At 43.8% G+C, this 24,527-nt stretch overlaps 1 protein-coding gene across 1 annotated transcript in view; it reads right to left on the bottom strand.

The window, feature by feature from the left end:
- Positions 1-24,527, bottom strand: part of CDH13 (cadherin 13) — a 992,246-nt gene that overhangs the window by 778,122 nt on the left and 189,597 nt on the right. Inside the window, exon 2 of the mRNA XM_061138277.1 lies at positions 1,092-1,203. Within this exon, the coding sequence (XP_060994260.1) occupies positions 1,092-1,203 (112 nt within the window). The remainder of the gene's footprint in view (positions 1-1,091; positions 1,204-24,527) is intronic.

Here is a 24,527-nt window from a genome sequence, read left to right as displayed (position 1 = left end):
TCCTGCACCTTGTCATTATAGACCCTAATTACTAAAATGATTTCATTGGCATAATTGCATCAAGACATGCATGGGCTTCACCTTGCAGGGCTCCCTCGATCCTCAACACTGCATCTTCATTACTGTGTTCCTTTCAACCCTTAAAATGTGTCCCAGCCTCATAGAACAGTCTAGTTGAACCAGCTGAATGTTTTTCCCCTTTCATTTAAACATGCTCACCACATAGCACAGGAGAGAAGGGACACAGTCAGCCCGCAAGGCAAACCTGGGACCACAGCGCAAGTGTAGAGTTATCTTCCCCAAACCACAGAGCCTCTGACCAAGCTAAGCCACCGTTTTTATATCCTTCACTCCCAAATGTTAAAGAATGGTGCTCAAGAGCCTGCAATTAAATGGTTATTTGCCTACCATCAATTTTAAATTCATTGTGCTGAAACAAAACCATGCTTTTTTTGCATCTAGCAATGCATTCCATGCCCTCGTAAAGATAAAACAATATAACATTGGCATTAAAAAGAGGAAGATATTATAACCACAGATCTGAGGGTAGTATATTTTAAGGAAATCAATTGGAATTTGGGGGAATTTGAGCTTAATCCACAAAATAGCCAGTAGAGCTTTAGAATCTTTCAGAAAACCACATTATTAGTCTTAAGAGTGTAAATTCCTATACCTAAAAATTCCCAGAAGCTAACCTCCTGCTCTGGATGTTATTTTTATCCAGTGCTACGTATGAGAAATCCAGGTAGAACAGCAATCCACAGGAAGGCAATGGTCTGTTCTCAGGATCTGCCCAGAGAAAATGGATTTAATTTCCTTCCCATAGGTCAATACTCATGGTGGAGGCTAGTGGTCCCCTTTCCTGGGAGCAGTCAAGAAATGCTCGCTGGTGATCAAATGTGACAAAGAGACACACACCACTCGATTTACCTCTAAGCTGACAAAGCCCTAATTCAAGACTTTCCACCCTGGGTCAAACAGTGACAAGAAAATTGATCAGAAAACTCTCAGCTTAGGGAATCCCGTATGCTGAGGGACATTCTTAAACATCAGTGAATAGGCCAAAAGCACTGTTGAGTGACTTTGCTTACAGTTTAAAATTGCCTGGTCCTCAATGAATTCAGCTGGCTGATCGATATGGAACACTTTCTGCTGAAATCCAGGAGTGCAGTCCAAATCTTCTGCAGATGTTAGCAGCAGCACCTGAGAAAACCAAAGCCATCAATATTTTAACACAGCTTATATGTTTGCCCTGCTAACTTTTTTACCAAATCTGTGACTTTTAGAAATGAGCTGAGGTTTTAATTTCATTTCCCAAATGAAGAGGTAAGTTGATACTTCTCCTGTGGCTGCCAACCATTCACTTTGGCAATGAGACTTGGAAAACACGCAAATGGGAACAGCTGTTGCAGTTTCCATTAAGTTGCAGTTAAAGAAATAACTTCGTCAGATTTTTACACCTGCTTAGAATCTCACCATGGTTTTCCATGTGTGAAATTTCATTACAGAAACTGTCAATTTCATATGATGCCTGAGCGAAAACCAACTTCACTTTCATAGATGCAAAGGATCATTGTCACCGATGAAGAGGAGGAAAACAGAACTATTTCACTGGAAGTTACTTCTAACAAGAATTCAAGGGCTCTAGACTTTCACAGTACAACATGGTGGCCATGAGCCACCCATGGATTCTGAGCACCTGGAATGTAGCCGTGCTGAAAGTGTCAGCAGAAAGTACATGTGGAATTTTGAAGACTAAATACCGAAAACAAAAATAAAGTAAAATGTATAATTAATGATTTGTATATAGATTACATGCTAATATGCTATTTTACAGATTGGACTAAATAGAGTCACTATTAAAATTAATTTTACCCCTTTCTTTTTACTTCAGTTAGTTTCGTTATTAGGCAATTAAAATTTTACAATTGCTTCTGAAGTCTCAGCTTTGTCTTTGGAAATTCTTAGGGCATTTCACTCAGAAGTCAAAAATTCAGGTTATATGATTTGAAACATAAAAGTTAAGTGACAACTCCAGCCTCCACAGCAGTGCTATGATGTACTTAGCATATTATAAAACACATTTAACAGACAAGGGGCCCAACATTCTGTGTGTGTTAGTCACTTAGTCATGTCTGACTCTGCAACCCCATGGACTGTAGCACACTGGGCTCCTCTGTCCATGGAATTCTCCAGGCAAGAATATAAGTGGGTAGCCATTCTCTTCTCCAGGGGATCTTCCCGACCCAGAGATTGAACCCGGGTCTCCTGCACTGCGGGCGGGTTCTTTACCCTCTGAGCCACCAGGGACACCCTCCAACATCCTAGAGAGGTTAACAGTTGCTCCAAACCACATAGCTGGAATGAGTGGAGCCAGGATCTGAGTCCAGGTTTAAGTGTCCTCCGCTTTCGACAGAGCTCTGCTCCCACCCTTCAGGCAGGACTTCGCCTGGGATATTTCTCTGAAACCTGTGGGATGCTGCTTTATCTGAGTCTGGTGCCAGCAGCCAGTGTGTAGAAATTCACATCCCCAATACCATCACCACAACTGATGAGAACTGCTGTGTGTTCACCCTCAGGTGAGACAGTTAAGAGGCAACCATTCTGTCTCCCACCTGGCCCTGAGCACCAATTGTCCACGGTGGTATCTGGCTTGATAGCTCATCGTGCATCAGATGTCTTCTCCTTGGCTCATTTTCTCATCCCTTGTTGCTATTTTTTCTGACATCACCCTCCAAATAAGACTGCTGGCACTCACATCTTTGACTCAGTGTCTGCTTCTTGGGAAACTAAACTTTGATATCATGAAGGAAACTCTTAACCACTGTACACAGGCTGTTGAAAACTCATTATAGTCCCTACCAGCGAACTCAAAGGAGTGTGCAAAAGGTTGGAAGCTGTGGAACCAGGGCCTCTCTCTAAATATGAACTCTCTGAAATGCACTGAACCCAAGGAATGAGAGCAAGAATCAATCTCCCAGGGTTCACAGTGTGGCTGGCCTGAGAAACATCAGAGGAACTGAAATGGGAGTCACCACCCTGACTGGCATCACCCTTCTAAAAATCAAAGGGGGAAGGATGCTCTAGTTCCATATCTGAGAACTTCTGCGTGTAAATCTTTCCGTTGCCTTGAGAGCAGGGTCTGGGTAGATCGCTTCTGAGACAACTGTAACCCTGACATCCCAAGTGGTGCACACAGAAAACGCAGATTCAGGACTCAGAATCATTTGCTGGCAATTTTACAAGCAGAAAATCTATAACTGGCGAACGTTAATTCAGTTAAACATCAAATGGTCGAGGGTCTTCCCCAGGCACCATGTGCCTACAATTATTTATTAACCTTTTAATCAGCTAATTCTTCCCTCAAATCTCAGACCAGGAAACCAGTCATCCCAGAGAGGCTAAGGTAGATGACATTTCTCCAGGGCTGCTGAGCTAAGCATTCAGGACCAACTGAAAGTACAGGCGCGTGGCATTCCTGGTGCTTATCTGTCTGTGGCTCAGTCTCTGTCCTGGCTTCTTGGCAGGTTCTGTTCAGGATTCCTCTGGAACCACAAAAGAAAGATAAGCCATTTCCAACTGCAGACCCTCAGGGAGGGTGGGAGTGGTGTGAGCACTCTCAGAGGCTCAGTTTTGTTTTTGCAAGTTCTTGAATCACTCCACCCAGTAGTCAAAATTCAGGTTACGTGCTTGGCAGTATGAACACACAGCACTCTCCTGGGCAAGAGTGACCTAGCAGGGTTAGAACCAGTCAAAGAATTCACTCACTTCCTCCTCCTTGTGTCCACCCATTCACTTGCTCCCAGACCATTATTAAACTCCTGGGATTCAGTGAGCTCTTGGCTAGGTGTTTTCCTGAAGCTTATAGAGAAGCCCTGTAACACAGTTATTAAAAGTATGAACTCCGGAGTCATTTGACTTCGTTCATTCTTGGTTTTGCCCTTTACTGACTGTGTGACTTGGCATTTTTTCCCATCACTCTGGCATCAGTTTTCTCATGTAGGTAACTATGAAAAATAAGACGTGCATTGACAATGGCCTTGTGGGTCCAATGGAATGAATGAGGCATATAAAGCAATTGGAATAGTGTTGCATAGGATAAGCGGTCAAGAGTGCTGTTAGTATAGGCTAGAAAAGGTGAGAGGCTTTAACAAATCATAATTTAATTAATTGATCAACTAAAATTAAAATCTAACGTGAAAGGAAATCACGGGTCTCTTCAGGAGCATGGACAAGCTGGGAGCCAGGGACTCTAACATCATTTAGAGGAATCAAAGAAAGCAAACCCACCGAAGGATCATTTTTGCTTTGATCTCAAAGATGGGTCTGAACTAGCTGGGTAAATATAGAGGAGCCAGAGGAATCTTTTTAACTAACACATACTTTGCTTTCACATGAATTCCTTTATGCCTCTCCGGGTTTCATGTAACAGATCTCTGAAATGACAAGACTGCATTTTAAAAATAATCCAGACTAATTTAATGCTCCCCAAAAGTTGAACGTCTGACTGGGCAGTAGTGATAGAATGTTGTAGCTGTTGCTATTGCCCCCTGAGGGAAATGCTACCCACTCCAGTGTTCTGGCCTGGAGAATTCCATGGATTGTATAATCCATGAGGTCACAAAGAGTTGGACACGACTGAGCGACTTTCACTTCACTTCACTTCACTTGAATTTTTAGCATATTTGGCTGTAAATAGTATTTGGCTGTGAACTTACGTGTCTTCAATTTCAATAACATTGAATTTGGTGGAATATCCCTCAGTGGTTTAAGACAAGTACTCGGACGTTAAAAAGCAGAGACATTACTTTGCCAGCAAAGGTCTGTGTAGTCAAAGCTATGGTTTTTCCAATAGTCATGTATGGCTGTGAGAGCTGGACCATAAAGAAGGCTGAGTGCTGAAGAATTAATGCTTTTGAACTGTGGTGCTGGAGAAGACTCTAGAGAATCCCTTGGACTACAAGGAGTTCAAGCCAGTCAATACTAGAGGAAATCAATCCTGAATATTCATTGGAAGAACTGATGCTGACACTCTAATGCTTTGGCCACCTGATGTGAAGAGCTGACTCATTAGAAAGGACCCTGATGCTGGGAGAGACTGAGGGCAGGAGGAGAAGGGGACGGCATAGGATGAGATGGTTGGATGGCATCACTGACTCAAGGGACTTGGTTTGAGCAATCTCTGGGAGATGGTGAAGGACAGGGAGGCCTGGCGTGCTGCAGTCCATAGGGTCGCAAAGAGTCAGACATGACTGAGTGACCGAACAACAACTCGGACAGCACTCCATATGTGGGCAGCCCCTTCTCCAATATCGTCAGGTGTCACTATTTTAAATAGGCGATTTGGACATGCTTTTCCCCATACTCACTTTAACATTTCTAGAATACATGCTATCAGCAACATTCCAAATGCATCTGTAGTGCCCAGGCAGTAATGGTCTTCCTATATGGGTCCTCCGTTCATTCATGCATTAATTGGCACCTCAAAAACAATAAGCAACTGATACACCTTTGAACGCTCAGCAATGATCAAATTTTATGATAACCAAAGGATTTCTATTATGTGAAAATTACTATTAGCCTGCTCATGAAAGCAGATTTATGCCCAGACAGACTATAAACACAGGGCAGAACCACACTGGTTCTGTAGGATTCCAGTTTACCAGCAGCCAGTTACCAGTTGTAACCCTCTGTGGCTCAGTTTCCTCAGAAAATGAGGATAGTATCTTACAGGCTATTATGAAGATTAAGTGAGTTAATTATTATAAAGAGCCTTCCATGGTACTGGACACATAGTAATTGCTCAATACATGTTTTCTATCAGTATTACCATTTCTCTATATCATGTTTAAACCAATACTTATGATTCACCTATATCCCCCAGGATGAGACACTGACAAATATCAAAATACTACTTCACTGCTGCTGTAAAATTGTTCAATGAATAGACTGTGCTCGGGAATATCAGAGGGAAACAGCAGGGACCTGACTCAGAAGAGCAGGAGGGAATGTGTACTTGGGGTCAGCTGCCCAGCTGACCTACAGGCCCAGGGCCTATTGTGGGCTGAACTGTGCTGCTTTTGCAGGACACCGAGCATCCTTGACTCATTTGAAAAGACCGTGATGCTGGGAAAGATTGAGGGCAGGAGGAGAAGGGGACAACTGAGGATGAGATAGTTGGATGGCATCACTGACTTAATGGACACGAGTTTGGGTAAACTCCAGGAGTTGGTGATGGACAGGGAGGCCTGGCGTGCTGCGGTTCACGGGATCGCAAAGAGTCAGACATGACTGAGCGACTAAGCTGAACTGAACTGACCATCCTTGAAAATGACAGCTCAGGGCCCTGTCCTCTATGGCAAGAGCCACTGCCCTAAGCTTACGCGTGGATAGCGAATTCTGAGAACACACTCTCGGTGCCTGCTTCTCTTTTTAGCTTCCACTTCTGTGCGGCTGTTCAGAGCCCTCTCTTTCAAAAAGAAAGAGTTTATGTTTGTCCTGACAGGTGCTGATTCAAGAGCATAGACAACTTTAGACTTTGCTTCCAGAAAAATGATTTTCTTTTTTTTCCTGCCCTAGACTGCAGGTTGCCAGCTGGCAGCAGATGGGACGGATCGGGCCAGCAGATGTGGTGGTTCAGCCAGAGCGGTCTGTCATAGAGGCTAAATTATCATGTTATATCGAGCGCTCCTCTCTGAGCGGCCCTCGCCTGCACCACTCCCCCTGCCTCGGCTCCGTAGTCACACCCTTGTCCGGCCCTCTAGGCATCGGAGTTTGCAACCCCCGCTTTAGACTCAGGAAATGTGCTTTCCAAGCAAAGAACCCTCCTTGTTATGACTCTCTAGTTATTTTTCATCATGGTACCCACAGCTATGTGCTCCTGGCGCCACTGCAGTAGTTTTGGTCACGTGATGAAGCACTGACCAAAAGGAGGGTGGAAGGGTTTTCACCCCTAGTCCTGGCCCCTGAGATGCCCTCTCCTACCCACCGGGGACGACAGGAAGGAAGGACTCCCAGGGTGGTGGAATCATCCAGCAGGAAGGACCCAGGAATCGGTCACTGTGTAGAGGCAGGCACCTGGGAGAGCTGCCCAGCAAGGAGACTCACAAGCAAGTGTGGTCTCCAAGATTCCGGGTTGTCTGTTAGCAACAGTCGGCTGATGGTGCACTAGACTTGGGGGTGCAGGGCGGAGGGTTTCCTCTGCCACAGCATCACAGGCTGTCCCAGAGGCCAGGGAGAAATAGAACTGAAGACAAGCTTAACACAAGTGTATTTGAAAGTGGCCATAAATAAAAGGAGAGAAACTTACTGCCACAAATAATTATCTCAGCAGGCTGTGAACAACCTCAGATCTCATCCTCTCTTAAGTCAGCTTCTAAATGGTATTTTCCAAGTGAACCCGCTAGTGTCTCCTGGCCCCTTGTTGTTTTCCTTTCACTGACTCGCTCGCTTTTTGCTATTAGGGTAGATGGACAGTTACTTTATCCTCACCACAAAACACCTCTGGTTCACTCTTGTCAAAGTCGCTCTACTGGAATCAGTTTGGAGGGGCTTAGATTGGCGGGGAAGAAAGGCTACTATCTCTGACTTGCAGGATATAAAAATGTTACAGCAATGTATTTGATTGATTCTTTATCCTGCCAGGGGCCAAAAACCCTGAGTCCTGGAAGGATTTATAAAGGCACACTGCCTACAGGAATAGCACAGAGAAAAGAAGTGCTTCAAAGACACACACACACACAAACACGTGCACATTCACATGCATATAGTGATATGTTCACTGTGAGTGTCAGTTCATGATATCTACACCCTCCCCAAGTCTGACCTCCTTGAAATATTCTGCTGCTTTACAGCCTCCAGACCCAGAACACCTGCCACCTTCTTGGCCATTAATGTAAGATACTGAGAAATGATTTTGTGATTCTTGGGAAGATAAAGGGGGAGAATACTTCCAGTTTGGCAAGTCCTGCTGTTGCCTCATATACAATTTGAAACCAGCATTCTAGACCTCATTTCTAATTAAATGCTACTCAGTACCTTTTCTTCAAATTATTAAAAGGGAAGCTGTGTATATCTGGAAAAACATGGGACAACAAGCCAAAACTAATCTGAGCCTGAATTCTGCCTATGTGGCCAATTCCCTGACTTCCGGCAAGTTGCTTAACCTTGGACAGCCTCTCTGTTTTCTCTGAATGAGTATACCATCACCCATGCATCCAGTTACTGGGGGAGTTTAATGAGATGATGCAAAAAAGGCTCTCTGCTAGACAGAATAATGGTCCCCAACAGATGCCCTGAGTCTAAGCCCTAGGACCTGGGGGTATGGCATGCTACATGGAAAAGGGGAATTAAGGTTGAAAATCACCTGACCTTAAAATAGAGTGATTATCCTGGATTAGGTGGACTCCATGTAATCACAAAGATCCTTACAAATGGAAGAATGAACTGAACACTTAGAGAAAGAAATGTGATGTCATGTGAGAAGGACCCAACCTACTACTGCTAGACTTGAAGGTGAAGAAAGGGGCCACTAGCCAAAGAACGGAAGAAACTCCAAGCAGCTGGAAAAGGCAGCAAAAAACGATTTTCCCCTAGAGCTTCCATTAAAAAAGGCAGTCCTCAGGACACCTTGATTTTAGCCAATGAGACATATTTTGACTTCTGACCTTAAAAATGAAAGTGGAAGTCACTAAGCCGTGTCCGACTCTTTGCAACCCCATGAACCTACAGCCCATAGAATTCTCCAGGCCAGGATACTGGAGTGGGTAGCCTTTCCCTTCTCCATGGGATCTTCCCAAACCAGGGATTGAACCCAGGTCTTCCATGTTGCAGGCGGATTCTTTACCAGCTAAGCCACAAGGGAAGCCCAAGAATACTGGAGTGGGTAGTCTATTCCTTCTCCAGGGGATCTTCCTAACCAGGAATTGAACTGGGGTCTCCTGCACTGAAGGTAGATTCTTTACCAACTGAGCTGTCAGGGAAGCCTCTGACCTTCAAAACTGTATGGTAATCGTGTGTGCTGTTTTACATTGCTAAGCCGGCGGTGAGTCATTAAGCAGCCATAGGACACTCATGCTGTTACCAGAGCGCTGACCTGTGATAGACACTCAGAATATAGTAGCTCCCTTTACTTGACTTTTCAATGTATACTGTGATCAAACCAATGGAAAGGGAGAAACAGGAGGGAACGAAGAAGGTGGGGTGGAGGGGAACTGAGGGAGGGAGGACAAGAGGGAAGAAGAAGAAAGAGTCATGACTTTGAAACCCTTGAACGAGGTCATCAGGAAGTCATGATACAGAGATAACTGCCTCCATGCTCCATTCCTGAGCATAAATAGGCATAGTCACTTTTCTTTTGTCTTAGCCCTTATTCCTTTGAAATGATGGGGTGTTCTGATCTGCTGTTATGACAGAGTGGTTGTGTTCAGTTTTCCATTAATTCCCTTAATCAAAATTAAAATTTCTATTATCTTCCAGGCCCTGGGCTAGATGCCAGAGATGAAGAAATAAACAAAGCCCTTGATAAACTTATTATTAGAAGGAAAGGCAGACACATAGGCATATAATATATATAATATAATATATATATATATATAATGTATATTATATATATATGGGAATTAGGAAGTGGTTCAAAGCAAAGATTCTTGAACTAGTCTACTTGAGTCCAAATTTACCACATAGTTGCTGTGTGGCCCTGGACAAGTTACTTAACATCTCTGTGCCTTAGTTTCCGGCTTTGTACAATACAGCCATTAACTGCGTCCATTCTCACTGATTGTGCGATTTCACGAGTTAACATAAATCAAAAGGTTGAAGAGAGGGACAGGATTATAACAGGTGCTGTGTTGTGCTCAGTCATGTCCGACTCTTTGTAGATCCTTGGACTGTAGTTTGCCAGACTCCTCTGTCCAAGGAATTTTCCAGGTAAGAATATTGAAGTGGTTTGCCATTTCCTACTCCACATAACAGGTGCAACATGCTACCTATTGTTATTATTTGTATTAATATAAAGGAATATGTATTAAGTGTTATGAAAATATAGAATAAGGAAAAACACACTCTGTAGATGAGACTAGGAAATGGGACCATGTCACGGATAAGGCCATATTGGAAAGAAAATTGACATTTTTCAAGTGGTAAAGTATAAGAAAGAATGTTCCATGCAGGGATCTGATAAATGCACTAAGGCATGCCAGTTGAAGAAACAGGGAGCAATTTCCCAGGGATAACAAGCTCTGTATTGTTTTCAAGATTATTTGAAAGTATTTTGCCGTCTAAAATAGGACTGAATTCACCAGGTATTTCTCCTTGAGTCTGGCTAAAACAGAGCCAAAAATAATTCACTGAATGAAGTCACAGTTTTTGTCTGAATGGAATTAATTTTTCACTCTTAAGATTCCAGGATTAATCAATTAGACAGTTAGAAATTTTAAAAACAAAAATAGTGTTTTGTAAAAATGTTACTTAATGCAAAATTAGGAAGACTTGGTTTGTTGGCTCTTAGTAGAAACTAGAGGCTGTACCTGCCCTAGAATTGATGGCATGTGTATCTATTTATGAAATTTTGGTAATAAAATTAGTGCAGCCAAACATCAATTAAGACCTACAGCCCCTAAGTCGATAAAGGAGTTTTCATGTGAGATAATCTCTGGTGAGCCTTACAGCCCTAGGAAATTCAGTGGAGCAAATATGAAATATCTGCTGTGTGCCAGGACTGAAAGACTTTCTTGGACTACACACAAATCCCTAATTCTATGGAGACAACAAAAGAGGCTTTCTAAAGGAAGAGGTCTGGGATTTGAGGATTCAGCTCAATAGATCAGGACCTGAATCCATCACCGTGGCCAGCCTCCGATCCCAGTCACTACAGTTCCCAAGAGCAAGGCCTTGTCCTGCAGAGTAGCCGCAAACTTTTCATATTCTGCTCGGGGGCTTGCTGCTCTGCTACAGGTGACAGTGAGATCAAGTGGAGCTAGGAAAGTCACAGGAGGGAAGGCTCCCAGGACAGCCTCCAGTGTTGGCCTCGAGGCTGGAAAATGGCAGCTGGTTAAGTGCCCCAACCTGTCTCATTCCAGACCTAGTCCTCTGAGAGGCGTTTGTGTGCCACCCAGAGGGGCCGTCGGGCTGAGACCTTACAGTCCGCAGCAGAGGCATCAATGACCCCCGACACACCGGCTCTCTCTCTTCCCCTGCATCCCTCTCCTGCCGCTCACGCCTGCTTCCTGCCGAAGGAAGCTACCTGGATCTAGTCCTTTGTCTTAGGCTCTCAGGGGAACCCAAAATAAGACAAGACCCATGGATTAGTTACACATTGCTGCTGTAACAAATTACCACAATCTTGGTGTCTTGTGGCTTAGTCACTAAGTCCTGTCCAACTGTAGCGACCCCACAGGCTGTAGACCACCAGGCTCCTCTGTCCATGGGATTTCCCAGGCAAGAATACTGCAGTGGGTTGCCATTTCCTTCTCCAGGGGATCTTCCTGACTCAGGGATCAAACCCATGTCTCCTGCAATGGCAGGCGGAGTGATTACCACTGAGCCACCACAGGGAAGCTATCTTTGTGGCTTAAACATATTTTGTTATTGTACAGTTCTGGGTATCAGAAATCTAACATGGGTCCACAGGCTGTGTTCCTTCAGCAGGATCCTGTTTCCTTCCCATCTCTAGCTCTCATGGGCCATCCATATCCTTCAGCTCATGGCCTCTTTCCTCCACCTTCAGAGCTGGGAGCATAGCAACGTCTCATCTCTTTCTGTCTCTCTTTTTCCATCATCATATTGCCTTCTGGTTCTAACTCCTCCCACATACCTTTCACAAGGATAGTTGTGATTACATCAGGCTCACCTGAGAAATCTATGTAACGGTCACATGTTCTGAGAATTGGAACCAGGGAACCATTTTCAGCCTACTACCACCCACGAATAACTTACATAATGGAAGGAAAGTTGCATATTTAATACTGTTATATAAATATTTATAATTTACTCATGGCTATTATTCCGTCATGAGAAACGAAGAAAGAAATTCTGCCGTTCTGGACAACATGGATGGAACTTGAGGGTATTTCTGGGCTAAGTCGCTTCAATTGTGTCCAACTCTTTGTCACCTGCCAGGCTCCTCTGCCCATGGGATTCTCCAGGCAAGAATACTGGAGTGGGTTGCCATTCCCTTCTCCAGGGGATCTTCCTGACCCAGGGATTGAACCCGCCTCTCTTACGTCTCCTGCACTGGCGGCTGGGTTCTTTACCACTAGTGCCACCTGGGAAACCCTAAGGCTTCAATGAGGGCATTATGCTAAGTGAAAATAAGCCAGGCAGAAAAACATACTATACAAGGTACATCACATGCACCGTGCAGTATGTCTTTCTCTGTCCGGCTTATTTACTCAGCATAACGGCAACCCACTCCGGTGTTCTTGCCTGGAGAATTCCATGGACAGAGGAGCCTGGCAGGCTATGGTCCACGGGGTAGCAAAGAGTTGGACACAAATGACTGACTAACACACACAAATGCACACACACGCCACATACATGTGGAAGCTTAAAACAACAACAACAACAATCAAACCCATAGCATCAGAGAGTAGAAAAGCAGTTGAGAGAGGCTTGAATGTGGGGAAAAAAGAGAGAAACTGGCAAAAGGATACAGACTTTCAGATATAAGATGAATAAGGCCTGAGGTGACTGTGGTTGACAGTAGTGTTGTATGGTGGAGGTTTGCTGTGAGGGTGGAACTCAGATGTTTTCACACACAGACACACACACAAAAGGAAGGGATAAATTGTGGAGATGATGGATATATTAACTGACCAGATGACGGGAATTCTTCCCAATGTATACATGTGTCAGATCACCATGTATACTCTTTAAATAGCTTATAATTTTATCAATTAAACTTGAAATTAAAAAAAAAATCAAAAATACCCAGGAGGGTGTCATCCACAGTCACCCCCATTCCTAGAAATATTTACCTGTGAAATCAGGAAAACCTGAATGGAGAGCCCACTGATGCTCCATAGTTACATATCCAGGCCTGATGTCGTGTCCATTTAACAACCAACTATGACCTTTTCTTGCTCAGAAATAATGATTAGATCCTGCCTGGCCGTGCTGTGAAGTGGAACATTTTATTCTAACCATGCAGTTCTCGACACTTTCTTCTCTGCCAGACATTAGACAAGATGTCAGATTTGTCATCTTACCGGAAGGTTTTTATTAATTATCTTTCAGAGGAGAGGCCTTTTTGTAATTTATTTTTTCACACCAGGAAAATTCTTCTATTGAACTAAACGTCTATCTTGCTAAATTGTTTTTCACTGCTAAAGTTTCTTGCTTTGAAAAGTTCCAGAAGAAGAGAAATAGACCCAGCAAAAATTGGTGTTAAAGTCAAGGAAATGATTGTGTTAAGGAGAGCACCTCCTACCCACCCTCAGCAAAAAAGTGTCATATGCATCTTTCTTTAAAATCTAACTGCTGAATTAATGTACAAGCTAAGAGACAAAGTTCTCCAAATGTTCCTTGCCTGGATCAGAAGGAGTCACAAAGACTACTCTTTACATGCCAATTAATCATATTCTGAAGAGTTCATGCTTTGATGTAAGTAGCATTTATTGAGTGCCTATTACATGTTGGCGGCCAAGATAGGCAACAATTAGAAAGACAAGCCCCCTCCTGTTTAGGAACACAGAATACAATAGGAGAGGCTGGTATGTGAACACCTACTTGTAAAACGCAATTAAAAGTGTAAGAATGGAGCAAGTAATCTAGTTGAAGAACTAAAAAAAAAAAAAAGAAGACAAAACTCAGTGTTGGAGGGTAGGAATAAGGTCCCCAGAGACATCACTGTCCTAGACATCAATCTGGCTGGTTTTACCTGTGTACCCTTAACTTTTAAAAGAAGACGCACAGTGGGAAGGACAAGCCTCTTCAGTGCTGCTACTAGAATTACTCTGATGTACTCAGATGTCTCAAGATGGACAGATGAAAAAATTCTTGATGATTAAAAATTCCTAAAGTCTTTGAAAACAACTTTATTTTAAAGGCAATAATTCTTGAGAAGATAGAAACCAGAAAATATTTTAAGAAGTAACATTTTCTGCTTTATATTTCCAGAGTAGCAAGCAAGATAGTAATATAATCTCCAAGGGGAACACAATGTGGTCTCAGGTCTCAAGGGAGAAAAAAAAGAAAATAGAGGGAGACCTTCCAGCTACAAGGAACACCCAGGAAGTCTGGCAAGTGTTGAACAGCCAGTTCTCCAAGAAAGAAATGCCTTGATTTGTCACGCTTGCGAGTTTCCACGGTATAAATACTCCCATTATGGCCAGTTTCAAGCAACCGATGTGAAGTCACTAGATGCAGAGTTGGGAAGACACACATGTACAGTTGGCTCCTCTGAGCCAGGCGGCTCCTGCCTGGCCCTGGGTGTGCCAGCTCCTAATCCTGGAGCATTTGGGCCAAGAACTTGCCTGCACTTCTGCAGGGCCTTTATGAGCATGGACTGCCGTGACACCTAGGAGAGCTTCCCTCCTTCCCAGGACGACATTTCATAATCCAGGATGGGGTTACATTACACATGAATTAAAACGTCCTGGAACACCCTCACTAATGGAGCAACATGGCCCACCCTAATTTGCTTTTACAGTATGAGAAAATGCAATGAATCCTTGATTCGTGACTGTGTGTTATTTAAATATTGCTTTTGATGTTTTATCCAGAGTCCTAGCTCAAATGATCAGAGATAATCCTGCCTTCTGACATAATTAAGGAGCTCCTGCTTTGCTAAACTGGAGAATAATCAATTTGACCTTGAAAGTTTGTCTGTAGTATTGTACTAATGTTTAAAACGCAGGCAAGGCAGCCACACTAGTGTCTCCCTAGATACTCAAACATCAGCTATAGACTCTGTTCCAAGGACAAACAGGCTTGAGCAGAGAGGGTGGAAATTATGATGGCCAGCAGGCTCCATATGGCCACTATATCTGTTAGATGGCCTTTAGTTTGTGGATTAATTGCTCATATGGAAATCACAAGGATTTTCACTAAGTACCTGGGATTGAGACAGCACTGGGATTGGAGTCATATAGAACAACATTCCACACATGATCAGACCCTGAGGGGCAGAATTTCATCTCCAAATGACCACCATCCATGCCTCTCTTTATCTGTTCCCACAACAGATAACATCTGTCTTTTATTATCCCAGTTGTGCTGTTAGTTTTCCTAGATTAAATTTGAAAGTCAATTTCGCTTTGCATTTGTGTCTTATATAGATTTTTCTTATGCCCAAGCCTCTTCATTCTTTTCCATTACCTTTCTGGCCTCCCCAGGCACCTAAGTTTTCATTCTCTATCCACTAATATTCCTAAGAGGGGTCTCCTTGAATGTATTGCAGAGAACTCATCTGTTATTGTTTCAATGAAACTACAACCACCATAAAAGAATCTCAAGTATTCTCCCCTCAGAACTTCTTCCATATTTATTGTCTCCTGTATTCTGGGGAGCTGAGTCAGCCTGGCCCATTACTCACGTTCGTGTTTCTCAGTAACAGGCCCTTCCTCTTGAACAAGCAGGCTTGTTCAAAGGCACGGACATTTTAGAGCAATAAAAGTGGCTTACTGCTGGTCTTCAAAAACTGAAGATATTCCTTCCCTCTGCTTCTTGCAATGTCAAATGATCCCTCTCATCTCTGATCTCTACAACAAGCAGGAAGACTCTTCAACCTGCTTTCTCATTAAAAACAAACAAAAAAAGTATATCTAGATACAAATGCACTAAGTCAATCCTAAAGGAAATCAGTCCTGAATATTCTTTGAAAGGACTGATGCTGAAGCTGACACTCCAATACTTTGGCACCTGATGCAAAGAACTGACTCACTGGACAAGACCCTGATGCTGGGAAAGATTGAAGGCAGGAGGAGAAGGGGACGACAGAGGATGAGATGGTTGGGTGGCATCACCGACTCGACGGACATGAGTTTGAGCAAGCTCCGGGAGTTGGTAATGGACAGGGAAGCCTGGCATGCTGCAGTCCATGGGGTCACAAAGAGTCGGACATGACTGAGTGACTGAACTAAACTGAACTGAAGTCACAAATCCCCTCATTATTATTACTGCTTTAAATTTAGGTGTGAATGAACTAGCCTCTTCTTTCCAACAAACAAACATTCATCAGGTTTTGAACTGAGAAGATAAAAAAAAACTAAGCTGAAATAGTTTGAAAAGGACAGTATATATATATTTTCTCATGTCTATTTGAATCCAGAAGTTCAATTACCTGAAATTTCATGAGTCAGTCCTTGGGATATTTTCAACTCAAGCTAGATTAATGCAATAGTCAAAGTTCCTGCTAATCCTACTTCTCTTTCAAAGTAAGTCTGAGTTTTCTAATGGAAAAATAGTATATCTCCCCAGTAGAAAAATCTGGAGGAGCAGTGATCTTCTTCAAAAAATTTTATATAGTATAAAATGTGATCACGTGAAGGGCCTCCAGACTAGGCTGGGAGACTACGCTAGAGTCTGTCTAGACAGTCAGACATCAGGTACAGACTTTATTTGAAGGGCAAATAAGCTTGAGCAGAGAGGTGCATGTAGAGGTGACAATCACAGGCCCCATCTGAACAACTGATCTATTAAACGGCCAGCAAGGCCAGCACCCACACGGGAGAGCTGAGGGCCAGAACTAAGGCAGTGGGAGCGGGCTGGGGAGGAGAGAGACCTGGGTCTCAGCTATGGCCCTGGTTTCCCTGGGACTGTTTGGGATTTAGCCCCAAATATCCTGTACCCCAGGAAACGCCTCAGTCCCAGGAAGAAGGAAACTGACATCATACTCAAATTGAGCCATTTGAGGAGAGAAGGCTATAGGAACTAGCAAAAGGATGGGCAGGGCTGGGGAGAAGGGACATGGGGCACAGAGAAGCAACCCAGTAAGCGCGGGGCACATTTATTTCATCTAAGCCTGCAGGTCTAGGGGAGGAGCCGGCCTCCAGACCCAGGAAAGAGAGCTGCATGAGGCGGCTCTCTGTGACCCCAGCGGAGGGACGCTGCAGGCTGCAGAAACTTCCTCTCCGCTCTCCTTCTGAGCGCCTGCCCCAATCCCCCCAGTGGCTAAAGCACTGGTTGGCAAACCACAGCTGACAGGCCCAATCCTGCCGGCTCCCTGGTTTCGTGAATACAGTTGTATTTGAACACAAACAGACTCATACCGATTGTCATGTGCGCTTTCACACTACAGTGGCAGAGCTGAGTGGCTGTGACAGAGACCTGATGTCTCTCGAGGCCTAACGTCTGCAGACCCCTGGGCGGAGGCCTTTGGAAACCGGACGGCAGGGGAACTGGGCCAAAAGCAAGGCGTGGAAGGGTAAGCAGTGGGCCGGAAGGGGCTCATCACACTCCCCACCTGCGATATTAATCACAAAACTGGAGAACTAGTGGGAGACCCAGGGCAAAAAGCTGGAAACAGAGGCACCCCACAATTACCCTGAGTCTAAACAGAGCCCTGAACTTCTTAAGCAGCCACCCATGAACCAGTCTTTTTTTTAATTAGGCTCCTGCAGAGAAGATTTAATTGTGGAAAGATGGAATTTGAAAAGCTCAGAGGCACTCAGCCTTTTCACAATATTAGTTGGGTGAATTTTCTGCTAAGTTCAATATCTTATTAAAAAAAAACCTTCTTTTTTTTTTTTTTTATAAAGAAACCTTTTATTCAAAATCCAAAGAAAATACTGTAAATTAGTAAACAGGATGTAGGGGTTTAGTTTATTCTTTGGGATAAGAACGATTAACTATTTCACAATAATTCTCAGTATCTTTATGACAAATATACTTGAGCACTTACTACTTGCCAATCCTGTACTAGACGCTAGAGAAAATGAAGCATATAGGACAGAAAGTTTTTTCTGCCCTCGTGGAACTTAACTGTAGCATAGGAGATGCTAACGAATGACTTAGAAATAAGCACAGAGGATCATTTCGGAGTGATAAATTCTATAGAGAAAGGAAAGCTGAATGAGGGGGTGGGGAGGACAGTAGGGGACGGTTGGGAAAGCATCTCTGATGAGGAGAATAATAAGGATTCTGTCTCACAGAGCTGGGGGAAGATCATTTGACATGGAGGCAGCAGGAAGTACAAAGGGAAGGCTTGGCGCAGGGATATTTGAAAGTTCCCATAATAATAAAAACTAAAAAAAAAAAAAAAGAAAGGAAAAATCTGTGATGGGAAGAAGGCCAGGGCAGCTGGAAGGGAGGCCACGGCGACTGGAAGGCAGCCCAGTGGAGAAAGCCAGAGAGTTAGGTGAGGTCTTATGGGCTAGGACTTTCTTGTAGCTCAGATGGTAAAGAACCTGCCTGCAATGCAGGAGACCCAGGTTTGATTCCTGGGTCAGAAGATCCTCTGGAGAAGGGAATGGCAATTCACTCTAGTAGTTTTGCCTGGAGAATCCCATGGACAGAGGAGCCTGGTGGGCTACAGTCCTTGGGGTTGCAAAGAGTTGGACACTTCTGAGCAAATAACACCACTACTATAGGCTATGTTGCTGCACAGAGAAGAGTTACCTCAGCAGATCTGAGCATGTAGCTTTGGAATGGCCCTGCTTGCCAGACTGGCCCTCAGCTGGCATCTGGGAATTTGGATTTCAGGGGAGTTCCCACCATCCTAAGTGATTAGAGTGCCTCACTGTGCCAAAGCTGTTTGCACAATCAGTGTGGTTTATGCTGAACTGCATCCTTCTGGGTGCCTGGGGTTTGGCTACATACCAGGCTGAAGGATCCCAGGGGACCAGTGCCCAGTACTAACTTAGGGTACCAGTTTCTTGTGAGTCTTCCTGGCTGGCAAGATTTCACTTGTACCATCACAATTCCTTGTGGGAGGAATGCTCTTCTCATGACTCCACTGGACGAGGACTCCTATGCTTGGTTTTGCTGACTTCTCCCCAGGCACCTTTTCCCTTCGTGACTTTGCTCTGATCTTTTCCCTGGAATAAGTCTTAGTCATGTGTATGAAGGTGGGAGGAGAAGGGGACGACAGAGGATGAGATGGTTGGATGGCATCACTGACTCAATAGACATGAGTTTGAGCAAGCTCCGGGAGTTGGTGATAGACAGGGAAGTCTGGTGTGTTGCAGTCCATGGGGTCGCCAAGAGTAGGACACAACTGAGTGACTGAACTTAACTGATGTGTATGACTATATCTTGAGTCCTGTGAGTCTCTCCTAGAGGGTCACTGACACAGGAGGTGGTCTTGGGGACCCTGACACAAATGGCAGTATTTCATTCATTTTCTCTGAGCCAGAACCCAGGGGAAGCACTTTACATAAACTTCCCCATGTAATCTTCACCCTAAGTCTCTGAGGCTGGCAATTCTTCCCCATTATTACTGGCACCATTTTACAAATGGAGTTAATTAAGATTCAGAGAATTTCTGTATCTCTCTCAAGGTCACCCAGCAGAGCCTGATGGAGAATCCAAGTGGTTTAACTCACAATTGGATCATTTGCCCTCTGGGGTTGCCCACAGTATATACACAGCCTGCAGAAAATGCAGGTTTTTTGCACATTTGTTTGATTTCACCACAACGGGTAGTCCAGTCTTTTTTAAGACTTTAATCTCTTTTATCATGAGATGCTCCAGCGAAGCTCATTCAAGCTCCACCTCTTAATCTTGATAGTGATTTTGAGCCTTGGTTGTAAGAAAGACTATTAAGATTTGGCAATAAGATTCTTCAAGGGTGATAAATATCCCTTTTAAAGGGACTGCAAATCCATTGACTGAATAACTCTGTCCTAAAAATGAAAGTCACACTTGGGGAATGGAAGGGTGGGTTATGAAAATGCAAATTAGGATGACTTTATTGGTTGAGTTGAATTCAGCCCTCTTATCACACAGAAATGCCAGTCCAATAGGTTCCTACTAAAGGCAAGTCTGAGACCCTGTAGAACGTAGACACTCGGTATCAGTGGCCTCAAAATGGATTGTGATGTCTGCTGTTCAAAGTCAGCAGCAGGAAATGCCAAGATGCTATTATTTCCATTACTCTGGAACTTATTTGTATTCTTTTCAAAAAAAAAAAAAAACCTCTTTAGGCCTGACTTCCTTTGTCATCAGTATTTCTCAAAGTGGGATACATATACTCACTGTGGTATGTGAGATAATTTTAGGCAGTATACTGAGATGAACAGTTTAAAAATTTTTTTGATTATTGTGTCTTTAATGTTTGCCTCCTATTTATAGTAAGCAATGCTGATTTTCTGTTTATGGTAATGACAGATAATGTCCTTTCTTGATGTATTTGTACCAAATAGTAAATTGATTTAAATAAAAGTAAACATGAAAGAGAATATGGTTCTATTAAATATGAAAGATTTAAGTTGGGAGAAACTCTGAACTGAATAACTTGTTTGGGAAGGTTTTCAGGCAGGGAATTTTAATCAACGGCAGAAAGAGTGAGATGGAAGTAGGTAACAGTCAGAATCAAAAGGAAGTAAAGCCATGATAAACTTCACACCAGTGGTACCCAAAGTGTGGTCTCTGGTCAAGCAGTTTCCCTAGTACCTGGGAGCCTGTTATAAACACAGATTCTCAGGCCCCACCTCAGACCCGCTGAGTCAGAAACTGCAGGGCAGCGGGGAGGGAGGGATGGGACACAGCAATCGGTGTTCGCACGAGCCCTCCAGGGGGCTTCCGAAGCCCACTCACGTTACTGTTCACTCATTCGTTCATTCACTAAATGCAAATGAAGCACCTTCTATACACAAGGCTCACTTCACACTCAAAGCCTTGGGAAGCCACAGAGGAAGAAGACATTTCAAACATTTTGCTAAGATGCAGGGACACATGCTGGGAGTAAATCGTGGTGAATTCTGATGAGAAGAGCCTGAGTAAATGGGTCTCTGCTCTACAGAGGCTCTGCGGCTCATAGCGTGATCTCCCGGGGTGTTTGCTGGGGAGACGTCCTGGTGTGACCAAGACATATATTCATTTTATTGTCATAGACTGATCGAGCTGATGAAACACTGGGCAAGAATTAAATGTCCTTGGTTTGCTGGAGGCAAGCGTGCATATAGATTGATCATCACAGCAAGGCAGTTCCGGCCTCCTCCTGTGTGTGAGCTGAGACCATTGAGCCTGGGGAAGTTTCCAGCTAGAGGCCAGGAGTGATGAGGCCACTGGTCAGCACTGCCATGACAGAGTGGTTCCTCACAGTCTAAGATCACAGTATCCTAGGTTATACTCCTGTGGGTCAACTAACTGGAAATGGACTTAAAAAATGATAGAGCAAGAATAAGGGCAGAAAGAGGAACATTTTGTCTCATCAAGGGTTATAGCAGCTAAGTTGACTTTCCCCGGGAAGTTGGCTCGGTGAGGACCATATTTGAAGCTTAGAATTTAGCCCCTGCATCCAAAGGCGGGGGCAGCTGTGGGTTTTAAATCCAAGCACCATGTGGCTTTGAAAAGTGAGCAGAGACAGAAATCTATACTACTCTTTTTCTGTGAATGTTGGAAGGAGCATAAATTGACCTGATACAGAAGCCACATGTACCTATAAGCCATGCTGTGAGGGCAGAATGCCCACTGGGTTTCAAAGACTTGGTGTGAAAACAGAGGGCAAAATACTTCATTTGCAATCTTTGTATTGCTTACATGTTGAAATGCCACACTTTAGATATATCAGGTTAAAGAAAATAAATCACAACGAATGTTCTCTCTTTCTTTTTACTTCTTTTAATGTGGCTACCAGAAAATTTTAAATGATCTATGTGGCTTGGATTAGATTTCTACTGCACTGCTCCAGAGCAGGGGCTCTGCTAACCTTTTCTTGAAAGGTCAGGCAGTAAATACCTTCGGCTTTGTGAACCAAGATGCAAAATGGAGGCCATCATGTAGCTGTGATGCTTAAGCATTTAAAATAGAACGGTGCAAAAATGTAAAAATCATTCTTAACTTGAACTGATGAGCAAACAGGTTTCAGACTGGATCTGGCCTATAGATCACAGTTTGTAGACCTCTGTGCTAGGGTATAATGTTCCTCAAACCACCCTACACACACAGCACCGTGGACCCAGCAATCCTCTTGTGTGGAGCCAACTGTGCCAGCAGACACATGGCAGGTGCATGGAAACCTGAGATCCAAAGTTGACCTGAAGAGGCAAGATGGGACTTGCACTAAGGCATGTGGAGCTGCAAAGTTCATTTTCTTAATCGCCAGGCGACCAAGGAAGGCCCCTTTTTATTGTCTCCTTTTCTCATTTTTTTGGGGGAGGGTTTATCTTATGGTTACATGGCCATGTTAGACAATCTGAATACTGTGTTTGGTCAATGGATAAACAAAAGGAATGCATAAGTGACTGGGCCCTCCAGGTGATTTTAAAATCTCTCTCTTGCTTCTCTTTCGGTATAAATGACCAAGGAATACGCAGCTCAGCCATCTAGTGCAGGCTCCTGCTTTTCATGCAGGAAGCACTGACCTTTAAATTCATTTGAAAGATGCAAGCAGCCTGCCTGGTGGGGGGTGGGGGGTGGGGGAAGAAAGACCTCCAAAGGTCTGGTAGCAAAAATTGCTTTCAGTGCATCAAGAGTTAATCTTCTGGTGCGGCAGGTTATTAATATAGGGAACACAAAGCAGTTGTATCCTATCTTCTGAAAGCAGATGAGCTAGCTAGCACTGAATTGAGAAAATTATTATTTATTAAAAATGAGATAGTCACGGACCAGTGAATAATCCTGATTGGGTTCAGAGACAATTCCCCACCCACCAGGAAAGTAATACATTTTTCAGAAAGGTATTTTGTTAAACACAAAGTGCCAATAGCATTGCTATTCAACTGCTCTAGGCTCCCATGTAGGGTCTTTTCACATTATAATGGCATCAGCAGCGAAAAGCCCCTGTACATGGTCAGACCCCATTTTCTCTCCTAAGCAGCCCCTGTACTGTCAGCCTGCTTACAGCTGGGGCTTCCTTGCTATGGCTCACACAACCCTGAGACTATGCGATTAGAGTGGATGGAAGACAGATCCCAATAAGTTTCTGAGCTGGCATTAGGCTCATCCCTGGACACACAAGAACAGAGAAGGAAAGAAGGGACTTTCCATCTGCATTGATTGCAAAGGCAACACAAGACTCTTGTGTGGTTGAGAGAAAGAAGGTCTAAGGGGTACATTTGGAGCTTGTTTTCTTCACTGATACAATAAGAGGCTGTTGGGTTTTTGGGTTAAGTACAGATTAAATATAGTCAAGCAGTGAAAGTGTTAGTTGCTCAGTCCTATCCAACTCTTTGCTGACCCCATGGACTGTAGCCCGTCAGGCTCCTCTGTCCATGGGATTCTCCAGGCAAGCATACTGGAGTGGGTTGCTATTTCCCACTCCAGGGGATCTTCCTGACCCAGGGATTGAACTTAGGTCTCCTGCATTGCAGGCAGTTTCTTTACTGCTGAGCCACCAGGGAAGCCCGAAGTCAAGCAGACCTCCATCAATAATAGATCTTCATGCCACAGTTTATTATCTATACAGCTTCTACTGGGGCATTTTCTTTTCCAGGTACATGCATGATAAGGGCAGGTTAACTATTTTGCAGGGTCAATAAAGAATGGGCACATTAGTGTAGTTAGTGCTTGGTAAGGAGGCGCTCCCTAATAATTCACATTATTAACATCTGAAATCAGAAATCCTCGTAAAGTCAGAGATGCTGGTTGCTGTACAGATTACAGCAGGCTCCTGGGAGCTGTTGCTGTTGTTCAGTCACTAAGTTGTGTCTGACTCTGTGACCCCATGGACTGCAGCATGCCAGGCTTCTCTGTCCTCCACTTTCCCCTGGAGCTTGCTCAAATTCAAGTCCTTTGAGTCGATGATGCTCTCTAATCATTTATCCTCTGCCACCCCTTTCTCCTTTTGTCTTCAATCTTTCCCAGCATCAGGGAAAGAGTCAGCTATTTGTATCAGGCGGCCAACTGGCGCTTCAGTTTCAGCTTCAGTCTTTCCAATGAATATTCAGGTGATTTCTTTTAGGATTGACTGGTTTGATCTCCAAGAGTCCAGGAGACTCTCAAGAGTTTTCTCCAGAACCACAGTTCGAAAGCATCAGTTCTTCTTTGTGGTCCAACTCACATCCATACACGACTACAGGAAAAACTATAGTTTTGACTATATGGACCTTTGTCGGCAAAGTGATGTCTCTGCTTTTTAATATGCTATCTAGGTTTGTCATAGCTTTCCTTTCAAGGGTCAAGCATCTTTTAATTTCATGGCTGCAGTCACTGTCCACAGTGATTTTGGGGCCCAAGAAAATGTATCCTGGAAGATGGATCTGTGTCATGTCAATTGACTTCTCACATCAGTTGCCCCGCTGCCTGCTATTTGCAAGTGATACCACGACATACTCATTTTAGGAATAAGAAAGTCTAATTCCAGCATGGGAATTTTGTAGTAGACATGTCATCTTTACTGATCACTTATGTATTGGGTTGAATAACATCAACTTTTAGATGTTACTTGAAAACTCAAATGAACTTTTTGACCAACCCAATAGCAGACA

Source organism: Dama dama, chromosome 4, assembly GCF_033118175.1.
Source record: "Dama dama isolate Ldn47 chromosome 4, ASM3311817v1, whole genome shotgun sequence".
NCBI classification, from domain to species: domain Eukaryota; kingdom Metazoa; phylum Chordata; class Mammalia; order Artiodactyla; family Cervidae; genus Dama; species Dama dama.
Note: the sequence above shows the minus strand (reverse complement) of the source record. Positions and strands in the feature narration are given on the sequence as shown.